The 13696-nt window shown below is 43.2% G+C and overlaps 1 protein-coding gene across 4 annotated transcripts in view; it reads right to left on the reverse strand.

The window, feature by feature from the left end:
* Positions 1-13696, reverse strand: part of LOC142301371 (proteinase-activated receptor 1-like) — a 68831-nt gene that overhangs the window by 24657 nt on the left and 30478 nt on the right. For 2 of the 4 annotated variants that reach the window (XM_075342361.1, XM_075342366.1), the window contains one exon: positions 1305-1340. The exons of 1 other annotated variant lie outside the window; for it this stretch is intronic. In XM_075342361.1, coding sequence (XP_075198476.1) covers positions 1305-1340 — 36 coding nt within the window. Of the gene's footprint in view, positions 1-1304; positions 1341-12909; positions 12985-13696 lie in introns of all 4 variants that reach the window. One more of the 4 variants, XM_075342381.1, reaches the window with a different exon arrangement.

Here is a 13696-nt window from a genome sequence, read left to right on the forward strand (position 1 = left end):
TTTTGCACGGACTGTCCTGCTACCCGTAGTGCTCCGGCTACCGGACCCCTTGCCTTCATTAAGGTGTTCGGCCCAGTGGATCCACCTCCTGGGTCTGCCCGTCCACCTGGCCCTAAAACGTCTCTCTATGTGACTGCATGCTTATCAATCTTGCAATGGGAGCATTCGCCGTTTTCTAAGCCGAGAATGACAGTCATGTGACCACCATTGTACGCTATTCTTGTACCCGGCCAGAACCCGAGTAGTGGGCGAGACCTCGCTGCATACAAATGTATGTAATGGGCATGTCCAACTAGTGGGCGTGACCATCCAGTGGACATGGTCTTGCTCTATACATTTGTTTTGAGCAAAGCCACGCCCACTAGTCGGGTACTGGCCAAGAACAAGCATAGCGCACAATGGCGGTTATGTGACCACCGTTCCTGGCTAAGAAATCACTCAGTTTGATTGACTGGCTTGCAGTCACATAGAGTGACTGCAAACTTACCAATTTAGCATGGACAACCACCTCAAAGCAAGGTCTCTGATGGTTTTTTTGCATCCATTCTCTACTGAAGCGAATTTAAGGGTGCTTTACACGCTGCGACATCGCTAACGATATATCGTCAGGGTCACGTCGTTAGTGACGCACATCCAGCTCCCTTAGCAACATCGCAGTGTGTGACACCAAAGAGCGATGATCAACGAGCGCAAAAACGTGCAAAATCGTTGCTCGTTGACACATCGCTCCTTTTCCAAATATTGTTGCTGCTGCAGGTACGATGTTCGTCATTCCTGTGGCAGCACACATCGCTATGTGTGACACCGCAGAAACGACGAACATCTCCTTACCTGCGTCCACCGGCAATGAGCAAGGAAGGAGGTGGGCGGCATGTTCCGGCCGCTCATCTCCGCCCCTCCTCTGCTATTGGAGGGCTGCCCTGTGACGTCACTGTGACGCCGCACGAACCACCCCCTTAGAAAGGAGGCGGATCGCCGGCCAGAGCCACGTCGCAGGGAAGGTAAGTCCGTGTGACGGGTGTAAGCGATGTTGTGCGCTACGGGCAGCGATTTGCCCGTGTCGCACAACCGACGGGGGCGGGTACGCTCGCTAGCGATATCGGTACCGATATCGCAGCGTGTAAAGTACCCTTTAAGCTGTAATTATATTTGATTTATGATTACTTTGTTTTTAGTGAAGAATATAATAGATTAACTTTAGCAGTGGTCAATGATTGGATGTAGAAAGAGCCATCAAAACACTGGTCTGATGGAATGAGGACAGTACAAATGAACTCTTATTTTCTTTAGAAAAAAGAACTTACTCATATTGGAGTTGTGTACAAATAGGTTTCTGGCACCTGTAATAATTGGAAATTAATATCAGTATTTTCTGTGATAAATTCTAACAAGAAACATATCTGATAAGTGATAGTAATAATTATAGTACTTACATATACCATGTTACATTATAATTCAGTGGTTAAATAAACGAAGGGATTACACAGTAACACATTATTCAACAATTTAAACAGGGTAAGTGAGGGATCTGCTAACAAGAGCTTACGATCTATAAGGAAGTTGAGATAATGTGAGGAAAATCCATTCTCTTTCATGCCTTTTGAACTCCAGATTAATAAGATGTGTTTTATGAGTGCTCAGGAAATCAATACAGCACAAGCTTGAATGGTCTACTCAGGACTTCTGCTTTATTATTGGGCATGCAGGCCTTTAAATAAAGTCACAGGCAAAGTAAGAGTTTCCTGGAGACTATGAACCAATAGAAACTTTAGGAGCATGAATAGAAATTTGAAAATTTCTCGCCCATTAGTGTTACTTACCCATGACATCAGAAGTTATACGTACGACTAGATGGATACCACAGACACAAAATGGTTTCTATTCTCTTACATCCCCTCTTTTGTGACCAATTGTGGGTATTTCAGGAGGTATATATGATCACCCATAATTGTATCACAACATTGGATCTCTTCTTGTTTGGGGTCCATAATATACAACCCGATGTTCTTTAATAAGATTTAACCTTAAACATGAACCTGATTACCTTTTGTAAAACACAGATTAGCACCTTTACGGCTATTTATATCAACAAACAAAACAAAACCAGTTGCATACAGGTGTGTGTTACCCCTGAAAGTCACTCGCTTAGACCCTTGAAATAATTGGCTGGTTCATGCAGGAGAGTGTTTCTCCTACCAGGAGTCCTTGTTTGCGTCATGTTCTAGTAACCATTTCTCCCTTGTTTCCGTCTCTTACTCATGTGCTCAGACCATGTGCTCCTGACACTAATCCATTGTCTGGAATTGAAGAATACACCTGTTTATAATACGATTTACTCACTTGTGTAAAGGCCACTTTACACGCTGCGATATCGGTACCGATATCGCTAGCGTGGGTACCCGCCAGCATTGGTTGTGCGACATGGGCAAATCGCTGCCCGTGGCGCACAACATCGCCCAGACCCGTCACACTACTTACCTGCCCTGCGATGTAGCTGTGACCGGCGAAACGCCTCCTTTCTAAGGGGGCGGTTTGTTCAGCATCACAGCGACATCACAGCTGCGTCACTGAACCGCCGCCCAATAGAAGCGGAGGGGTGGAGATGAGCGTGACGAACTTCCCGCCCACCTCCTACCTTCCGCATTGCGGGTGAGAGGCAGGTAAGGACAGGTTCCTCGTTCCTGCGGTGTCACACGTACCGATGTGTGCTGTCGCAGGAACGAGGAACAACTTTGTTACTGCTGCAGCAACGATATTAGAGAATGGACCCCCATGTCACGATGACCGATTTTGCACGTTTTTGCAACGATGCAAAATCGCTCATAGGTGTCACATGCAACGGCATCGCTAAAGCGACCAGATGTGCGTCACAAATTCCGTAACCCCAACGAGATTGCTTGAGCGATGTCGCAGCGTGTAAAGCGACCTTTAGGCTTCCATATCTCTGGTCAGTAGTGATGTGCTAATCCAAACTGTAAAGTTTGGGGTCCATACCAGATACCTAGTGTCTGTGCACTGACCCCGAACATGGACTTCTCAGGGTGGTCCATGTTCTAGTTCAGGTTTGGCTGTCCAGATAAAAATAAATTTAAAAAAATGGGGATTAAAGTAGGACAACTATACTTACTTAATCTCCGTGCAGCTGTCACACTGTTTCCGGGTCCTCTCATTAAATCTTATGTATAATTACTGCTTCCCCTGCCCACCCTCTGTAATAGCATTGCAGTCAGGCTGATAGCGTGACGGCATCTGTGATTGGTTGCTCTCACAATAGCTGTCAGGTTCCCCAAAGTGGAAGGTAAAAATTACTAAACAATTGGAAAAAATGGCGTAGGGTCCCCTGTATTTTGATGCAACATTTACTCGTTTTTAGTGTTATTTTTCTGCCAGGAGATGCAGTGAATTTAGCTCAGGTGAGTTCATTGAACTCCATGCCGCATTACCAGATTAAGCTATATGCACACGTTGAGTATTTGACAAAACAGGAAAAAGAAAAGAGGGCACAGCAGGCAAGAGAGGTGGGGATCTAATACCAATAGTACGCCAAAAGGAATCACTGCAAGGAAAACAGAAAAAGTGGAAAACATAACAATTGGGATCACAAATTTAGGTAAAATATAAGTTAATTTGTACAAAAATGAAGACAATCAATGACATTGGATTAAAAACAATGGAAAAGCCAATATCTATGAGAACAATAAAAGAATGTGTTCCAATGAGTAGCGATGAGCAGACCTTTCAAAGTTTGTTTCGCCGAGCCTTACCAAACAAACGCTCAACACTGAACCTTTTCTAACCCCATTGGATTCAATGGAAGGCCAAACCTAAATCAGAGTAAACACCTTTAGGGGGGGTCAATATGTTTTACATAGTCTAGGAAGTATAGCCATTACCTTCCTAGACTATTGACATAAAAATTATTGAGTAGCATGAGAGACAGGTATGGGGCTGGTGCTCCTACACCCCTGCCAGTACAGACAAGACACAACTTGGAGACCTATCTTGGAGTCTTGAGATTTAAAAACATTTCAGGTACACAGCAGGACAGTGTCATCAATTGCCCCCTCCCAATTTCCCCATAGTGTCTTTGCACAGGATGTTATCTGGCATTTCCATTTTTAAAAGTGAGCCCACAGTGACTGTGCCTTCTGCAGCAGCACATCCATGCCGGAATAGGGACCTAGGAATTCTGTACAACCAGGTTGAGGACATGAGGCATGCAAGGCACATGTGTGATGTCACCCAGGCATAGTGCCACCACCACCACATTGCAGGGGTCACTCAGGCACGTTCTACGTTCAGCAGCATATGGTTCATATTCAATACCCGGTTCTGCCGGAGATACCACACAACTGCTGTTTTACTGCACTAGTGTCTTTAGGCATGATTCCTTTTTCAAATACATATTTATGGCAAACGGAGGTTTGAATCCAATTTAGTCCCAGTATAGGACTTCCACTCTGCCTGGGTATCTACAGCTCATCACAGCCATATTCAAAATAAAGTCTTACAGATATTGCATTTTCTGAGAAGATCTAATTACCGGCTCATGTACATTATATATCACGCTTTTTGTAGATAAAAGTCCAGTCTGACGAAGGCCCAAAGGCTGAAACGTTGACTTATTTGAACAAATACATGTACCATATGTAATCAAGAATTTTTTGATCAATAAAAAAACCTGAATACGCAACCTGTATTGTTAATTTTCGGGGGGGTACAGTGTGCCAGAGTTCTCTCTCAAATAGTGCCACCATCAGGTTTGCACCGTTACCTCACATGGCCTTCCCTGGCTCCAGGTTTAGTGGAGACAGCCATCAAACTTGGCCTGGATAGTGGTCACAATTCTGCATCTTAGTGACTGCATTCTAAAATGCATATTAATTTCAGCACTGCCTGATTTTGTTGACTTACACACTGGATGTGGCCTGGCATTTCAATTTTAAAAATCAAGAGGTGCATGAGTGACAGGATTAGGCCTCTTGTTCCCACAACCCTGCCAGTATAGACAAGACAATAGGAGACTTGAGATTTAAAAACATTTCAGACAGACAGCAGGATAGTGGCAGCAACTGCCCCCTTCCCCCATTTCCCCATAGTGTACATCAAGGAGGTATGTTCCATGCAACACACAGGTTGTGGCTTGGCATTTCAATTTTGAAATTTAAAAGGGGATGAGTGACAGGATTAGGCCTCTTGCTGCCACACCCCTGCCAGTATAGACAAGACACAGCTTGGAGACGTATCTTGGAGTCTTGAGATTTAAGAACATTTCAGGCAGACAGTAGGACAGTGGCATGAATTGACCCCTCATTCAACCATAATGTGTTTACACAGCAGCAAGGTATGCTCCAAACAACACACAGGATATGGCCTCAGTGTCTCACATGGGTCAAAAAAACAGGCATAATCACTTCCGTAACAGCTGGCGGGCTCTCACTCACCCCAACTATAGCAGATAAACAAGTGTAGGTTCTGCGGACAGAGACCTGTGTGACAATAGTTTAGACAGTGATGCAGGAGGAGGAAGACTAAGCAGAAGCGGTTGATTTGTCTGCCGGTAGTTGAGTAGGCCCGGTAGTCCTCATTTTAGCACAGTACGATTCCCACATTAATGCATGTTGGTTGTGCATGTTCCGGTTCATGCATATAGTAGTGAAATTATTTGAATTTTTGCCTTTAAAGAACAAAATAATAAAAAGCCTTGCAAAGTCTTCTCATGTCCTTTATATATTTATTCTATTCTACATTCAACTGTTTTGTAACAAAAAAAAGCCCTGCAAAGTCTCCGATAAGAGCCCAGAATCTGGAGACTACAGAGGCCGATTCTGTCCCTGAAGTAGTTGATCTGACACACGGTCTCCTTCGGAGCAGTTGACTTTCCAGGTGGTTCACAATATATGAGCCTTGAAACAAGCAAAACTCGAGATGGCTGTGACCCGGAAACTGATATAGAGATAAACGTGACTATGGATGATGTTTTCATGTGCAGTCCAGAAAAAGACGTACATGCACACCAAACTCCCTCATTACCGGGGACTTCAGAGCCGGGGCCTGATGACGATGTGAAGACCTCCAGGGATCCACTTGACTTCCTTGGAAGCTGCACCCCGATCATTGTAGAGATGTGATTTCATTCCTCAAAGTATACCATCATCTGAGAAGCTGAGAAATGATCCAGATGATAACAATGTTCAGTCTTCTCTTGTCCTTTATAAATTTATTCTATTCTACTTTACTGAGTCTTTGTTTACGACACTGACAGATAACAAAAGTTGGGTCATCCTTTGCAGTCTCAAAAAAGGCCCAGACTAGGCAACCCTTCCTGCGAACTGCAGACCCATGACCACTGCTGGCCACAGCTAGAGTTGTGGCTGGGGATGCAGTGCTTCTCATGGTCACATCACTATGTGTTTCTGAGGGAATCGCCAATGTAACCCCCTCATTTTCCTCCTCCTCCTCATCTGCTGAGCTACTCAGCTGCATGCCTCTGGGTTCACACCAAGTGGGATCTACAACTTCATCGTCAGGCTTTATGTTGTCCCGTTCCACCTCTTCCTGACCTGACATCACATAACAGTACATGTCCGCCTCAGGTATCTCAGTCTCATCATCATCATCACCTCCAGCCCCGTGGGTTAATGTCAGGTGACGATGGTTGGGATCCTGCTCAAACCCTGCTTCATCCAGGCCAGGATTCAACTGACAAAGATTTTGGGCATCGGTGTAGATGCTTTTGTCCTCTTGAGTCTGAGAATCTTTGGAGCAGACCTCTGATGCCCATGGGATAGAATGTGTGAACAGGTCTGCTTACTCGCCCATGTGTGGGTCCCCACAGTCAGTTTGCTGTTTGGAGATTTGTGACACATGGGAAACAAGTCTAATTGGGGGGACACCTCTGAGAAATGAACTGTGTTTTATGTGGAGGTGTAGGAAGAGGAGAAGAGGCCACTTGATGCAATGCTTTCGATCCGCTCTAGCACATGCTGTTTTTCACCCTAATTTCGAAGTTGAAGCGATGTGTAGCTGTCAAAGAAATCTAGTGGAGTAGGCTGTCCAGTAATGGAAGTTGTTACCATTTCTCTTGGGATATAATGTGCCGGTATTTGCTCAGTAGAGCTTTGACTAACATTACAACGTTCCACACATACACCTTGAACACCCCACTTTTTCACCCTTCCACCACAACTTTATCATGATTTAACACTCATGGTTGATGTAGCCTTCCCCTTTGAAACAGATGTTTCGCAATCCTACACCCACACCTGTCATACACCTAACACAAAAGATAAATTCTTTATTTTTTGCCTGAGGTGGCAATATTAGGAAGGCACTAAAAAGAACCAATAACTAGAAATGTGGCTCAATGCGTAATTTGGAGCAGGCTCTGAAAAGTGCCAAGACCTATTTAGCTAGTTCACTAGCAAATTTAGAGAAGGCACTACTAACTAACACTACCTAGAAATGTGGTTCACTGGCTAATTTGCAGCAGGCAGTAATAAGTAGCAATAACTAGAAATTTGGTTCACTACGTTATTTGTAGCGGACACTGAAAAGTGCCAAGAACTATTTAATTAGATCACTAGAAAATTTACAGCAGGCACTACTAATTAGCAATAACTAGAAATGTGGTTCACTGGCTAATTTGGAGCAGGCAGTAATAAGTAGCAATACCTATTTAGATCGTTAACTGGCAACTCTTTAGCAGGCATTCACAAGTAGCAATCCCTATCATGAAATGCCGATTTGTCGCACACAAGTTACCCTACACTTCAAGTCCCTATTCTAAACTATTGCTATCCTATCTCTCACTAACTACCTATCATTAAAACTCCTAGCTAAGTCAACTGTCTGGCAGCATCGGCGGCAGCACCTTAACTAATATTTAACATTCACAAAATGGCGCCGACGCCACATGTCCTCATTTTATATGCCGGGGGACATGTGCCAACGTCACATGTTTCGCTCATCTCTACCAATGAGGGAACACATCTATCTTCCTACCACCACAATAAAGAACCAGGGGAGGTAAAAAGAATCAATAAATGGCATAGGTTAAAAAGTATATAGTATGCACAGCACAATTGATGAATAAAACAGTGCTTGCTCATTTACAAGGTTATGTAATAAAGTGCAAAAAAAATGTCCAAAGACCACATGAGTAACCATAGCCTATAATGATAATACCCTGGCAGAAAATAAACAAATGTGTGATGGTGGAGAACGAACCCCATGCATATCGCCACGTACAAAGGTGGCATCCTTTGGAAAAGGGTATTTGAGGATTTGGTTGCAGACATTTCTGCACTATATCTGCATCTCCTGGCAGGAAAAATGTACCAAAAAAGCGATGCGGTTTTGACGCCTTTTCAGTGTGCTTTTCTGTCAGGAGTTGCCGATTTGTTTTAGAAATGTCTGCAACTAAATAGTGAACGTGTATACATAGCCTAATTCGGAAGTCCAGCATTGAGTCCAGTGAGTTCACCTGAGGTGAGGTCACTAAGTTCTATGAGTTCATCTGAGGTCACAGCTGGAGTACCGTAGGACATTATTGTGTTCATTATTTCAGACCTACAGGGGTCTTTTGGGGTTTAATAAATTGGAGAAAGAGTCGGGTGTTGTTTTTTGTTTTTAAAGGATTGTTCTTTGTGTTTTGTGTTTATTTTTTTATTCATATGATTAGCAATGGAGGGTCTCATAGAGACTGTTACTATTTCAGGGCTTGATGGCAGCTGTGATTTTTTTGAGAAATCATAGCTGTTATTAAGCCCTTATATTAACTCGATTGCCACTGCAGCAGGAAATTCAGGATCAGCTGGGTAAAGTACCACAATTTGCACATCTAATGGATTCGCGAATTATGGGGCGGCTGTGTGCTGCTATTTTTAGGTTGAGGAGGGCCATATAACCATGGACCTTCCCAGCCTAAGAATATCAGCCCCCAGCTGTCTGCTTTATCTTGATTGAGTATCAAAATTAGGGGAACCCAACTCCATTGTTTAAAATTATTTTTTAATAATTAAAAGAAGACGCTTGGAGGCCCTCATATTTTGATACAGCCAAGATAATGCCCACAGCATCTTTCAGCTGTTTGCTTTATCTGCATTGCGTATCAAAATACGGGAAGCCGCACACCATCTTTTTCAATTGTTTATTTATTCTTACATTCCCCTTTGGGGACCCAGACAGCTAGTGTTAAGACAACCATTCACAGATGCCAGCATACTGGCAGTCTGACTACAATCAATCTGAGACACTGTTAGAAAGGGTGGGTGCGGGAAGTAGTGAATATTCATAAGCTTTAATGAGCAGACCTGGAAACAGTGTGACAGCAGCGCGGAACTCCGTAAGTATATGGTAAATGTCCTGCTTTAATCCCTATTTTGTTTCCTTTTGCAGCCCCCTAGCCCTTACTACCACCATTTTATAGCACTTAAGTTTAGGTCCCCATAGAATTAAGCGGGCTTTACACGCTGCGACATCGCTAACATCGGCTAGCGATGTCTAGCGTGACAGCACCTGCCCCGTCGTACGTGCGATATTGTGTGATCGCTGCCGTAGTGAACATTATCGTTACGGCAGCGTCATATGCACATACCTGGTCAGCAACGTCGCTCTGACAGCCGATCCCCCTCCTTTCTAAGGGGGGGTTGTGCGGCGTCACAGCGACGTCACACGGCAGCCGTCCAATAGCAGAGGAGGGGCGGAGATGAGCGGCCATAACATGCTGCCCACCTCCTTCCTTCCTCATCGCCGGTGGACGGAGGTAAGGAGATGTTCGTCGCTCCTGCGATGTCACACACAGCGATGTGAGATGCCGCAGGAACGAGGACCAACATCGCTAATAAACAGGCAACAATATTTGGTTTTAGGACGACCTCTCCAAAACCAACGATTTTTGCCTGTTTTGCGATCGTTTAAGATCGCTCGTACGTGTCACACGCTGCGATGTCGCTAAGGACGCCAGATGTGCGTCACTAACGACGTGACCCCGACGATAAATCATTAGCGATATTGCACCGTGGAAAGCCCCCTTTATACTTGGTTCGGGGTCCGGGCTCAAGTATGGGTTCAAGTCCAGTCCTGGGCCACACTTTTTTTTTTCTAGACCTGCAGAACCTGAACATCTATAGGTTCGCCCATCTCTACTGGTCAGGCTATCGTGCTGCATCTGAAGTCATTGTGGGACCTACTTTTTTTACCTTATTGTATCTTATTAAGAAAGAACTAAAAGCAAGCATTCGGTCCATGACTTGCCAGTCTCCAACTTTACTGTCTGAATTTATTACTTTAATATTCCATTTGGCCTTTCCACCTTGATACTGCTCTGTAGATCGTAAGGTGTGTGGAAAGCCTGCTCAATTCCCAGATACCATAAAATCTCCACTTGACCTGTCCTATAAAATGTGTACCTTTACCAGTTCAGGAACCCCATTTCTACATATCAACTCTTTCATGAGTTTTTCAGCAATTACACAGTTTTCTGCACTGGATATGCCTGAGACCAATCCTGGAAAGAAAATAACACAACAAGCACAAGTCATATACACCTACTAAGGCTAGCTGTATACAGTCATATGAAAAAGTTTGGGCACCCCTATTAATGTTAACCTTTTTTCTTTATAACAATTTGGATTTTTGCAACAGCTATTTCAGTTTCATATATCTAATAACTGATGGACTGAGTAATATTTCTGGATTGAAATGAGGTTTATTGTACTAACAGAAAATATGCAATCTGCATTTAAACAAAATTTGACCGGTGCAAAAGTATGGGTACCCTTATCAATTTGTTGATTTGAACATTCCTAACTACTTTTTACTGACTTAATAAAGCACTAAATTGACTTTCTAACGTCATTGAGCTTTGAACTTCATAGGCAGGTGTATCCAATCATGAGAAAAGGTATTTAGGTGGCCACTTGCAAGTAGTTCTCCTATTTGAATCTCCTATGAAGAGTGGCATCATGGGCTCCTCAAAACAACTCTCTGAAAACAAAAATTATTCAACATAGTTGTTCAGGGGAAGGATACAAAAAGTTGTCTCAGAGATTTAAACTGTCAGTTTCCACTGCGAGGAACATAGTAAGGAAATGGAAGAACACGGTACAGTTCTTGTTAAGCCCAGAAGTGGGCCAAGGCCAAGAAAAATATCAGAAAGGCAGAGAAGAAGAATGGTGAGAACAGTCAAGGACAATCCACAGACCACCTCCAAAGACCTGCAGCATCATCTTGCTGCAGATGGTGTCAATGTGCATCGGTCAACAATACAGCGCACTTTGCACAAGGAGAAGCTGTATGGGAGAGTGATGCGAAATAAGCCGTTTCTGCAAGCACGCCACAAACAGAGTCACCTGAGGTATGCAAAAGCACATTTGGACAAGCCAGTTACATTTTGGATGAAGGTCCTGTGGACTGATGAAACAAAGATTGAGTTGTTTGGTCATACAAAAAGGCGTTATGCATGGAGGCAAAAAAACACGGCATTCCAAGAAAAGCACTTGCTACCCACAGTAAAATTTGGTGGAGGTTCCATCATGCTTTGGGGCTGTATGGCCAATGCCGGCACCGGGAATCTTGTTAAAGTTGAGGGTCGCATGGATTCAACTCAGTATCAGCAGATTCTTGACAATAATGTGCAAGAATCAGTGACGAAGTTGAAGTTACACAGGGGATGGATATTTCAGCAAGACAATGGTCCTAAACACCACTCCAAATCAACTCAGGAATTCATGCAGAGGAACAATTACAATGTTCTGGAATGGCCATCCCAGTCCCCAGACCTGAATATCATTGAAAATCTGTGGGATGATTTGAAGCGTGCTGTCCACGCTCAGCAACCATCATACTTAACTGAACTGGAATTGTTTTGTAAACAGGAATGGTCAAATATACCTTCATCCAGGATCCAGGAACTCATGAAAAGCTACAGGAAGCGACTAGAGGCTGTGATTTTTGCAAAAGGAGGATCTACAAAATATTAATGTCAATTTTATGTTGAGGTGCCCATACTTATGCACCTGTCAAATGAAGTTTAAATGCAGATTGCACATTTTCTGTTAGTACAATAAACCTCATTTCAATTCAGAAATATTACTGAGTCCATCATTTATTAGATATATGAAACTGAAATAGCTGTTGCAAAAATCCAAATTGTTATAAAGAAAAAAGGTTAACATTAATAGGGGTGCCCAAACTTTTTCATACGACTGTATAACCAATCTCTCTGGAATGGGTAGAGCAGATAAGGGGTGAATTTCTGCAGGGTCTTTACAGTTTTCCTATGGTGTATCATTCAAACGTCATGCAAAATTAGGTGTACTGGCTACCTGGGTACTGAACCCTGGTGCCACCCATACTTTGTCCACCCAAGCACACATATAATTGTCTTTAATTTATGTGTTGGTTCATGTCTTACTCAGGCCATCAATGTGTACAGAGCTCATTGCAGACATATTTCCACCAACCTTCCTCAGTCAGCTGAGTTCCCTGCTTTTTCCACTACTTTTCCTGTTGAACCATCTGTTCTAGGGATTTAAGAATATTAGGAATCACAGGTGCCACTGAGGTCCTGGTCTGCATTGGTATTAGATTCTAAACTCTGGGCCCCTTCACTGCTTCCCTGGCAGCTGCATCTGCGTGAGCAATTCCTCTGGCTTCATCAGTGTCAGCTCAAGTGTGAGCTTAATCGTCACCATGCCAAGTTTAATCAGTAACAGTAGATGCTCCATCAAGTTTCGTACACTCTGTGGTTTTTATAGGTTTCTCATGTGATATTAGAAAAGATATATCTCCTACATACACATGTGGCCATATTACTCTTTACTGCTCTACACGCCTCAATGAGTACCTTCAGCTATGCCTCCTTATGACTAATAGGTGAGGCGGGAGTGGTTTGGCTTTTATTACCTCATGTTGTGTAACCACAGCATATCCAGTGTAGAATTGACCAGCATCTTGGTATCTAAATCCATCTATAAAAAACTAAAAATCTGCATTAGCAATCAGCTCAATTGAGACATGTTTAAACCCTGCCATTTCATGTTCCATCAGAGCAATGTGATCATGAGGTGTATGTACAGCTGCTGTGTCCTACTCTGTTGGAGAATATAAAAATGTAAAAATAGGACACTTTCCGCATTTTTCCCCTCTTTTCGAATCCAGAGACCTTTATTGTAGCTGGGTTCAAAAATGTGTATCATTTGAGTTCTACATTTGGGGCATGAGAAAGGCACATTTTGTCTATATTGTACCTGACTATGAACACCATAATTATTGTGTAAATTCTAACTTTGTAATTAAAATCCAATTATTTGGCTTTTTCAACTATGGCTTGAACTACAGAAATGGCTTTTATACAAGAGATGTTCCCTTAGTGACAGGATCCAGTTTGGCTGAATAATAAGCCAAAGATCTCTGCTTTAGACCATGTTTTTTGATCTATTTAAGTTGCTGTATTGAAACCTGCTTTTCGTCGAGAGGTGTTTGGTGTCCTGGGACAGCAGTGTTCTAAGAAGACTACCCTCTTCCGACAGAGCTGTAGTTTTTTCTTAGACACCTTATGTGGAAACATGAGGGTCAGTGGGTGCTCTTACACACTGGCTTGGCTGTCTTTAGAAAGACTACATGGACCAGGGCTCATCCCACTGAATGTCCATACTCCTTCCCCATGTTCAGAACACTACACATACAACAC

The sequence above is a fragment of the Anomaloglossus baeobatrachus genome, chromosome 1 (genome assembly GCF_048569485.1).
Source record: "Anomaloglossus baeobatrachus isolate aAnoBae1 chromosome 1, aAnoBae1.hap1, whole genome shotgun sequence".
In the NCBI taxonomy this organism is placed as follows: Eukaryota; Metazoa; Chordata; class Amphibia; order Anura; family Aromobatidae; genus Anomaloglossus; species Anomaloglossus baeobatrachus.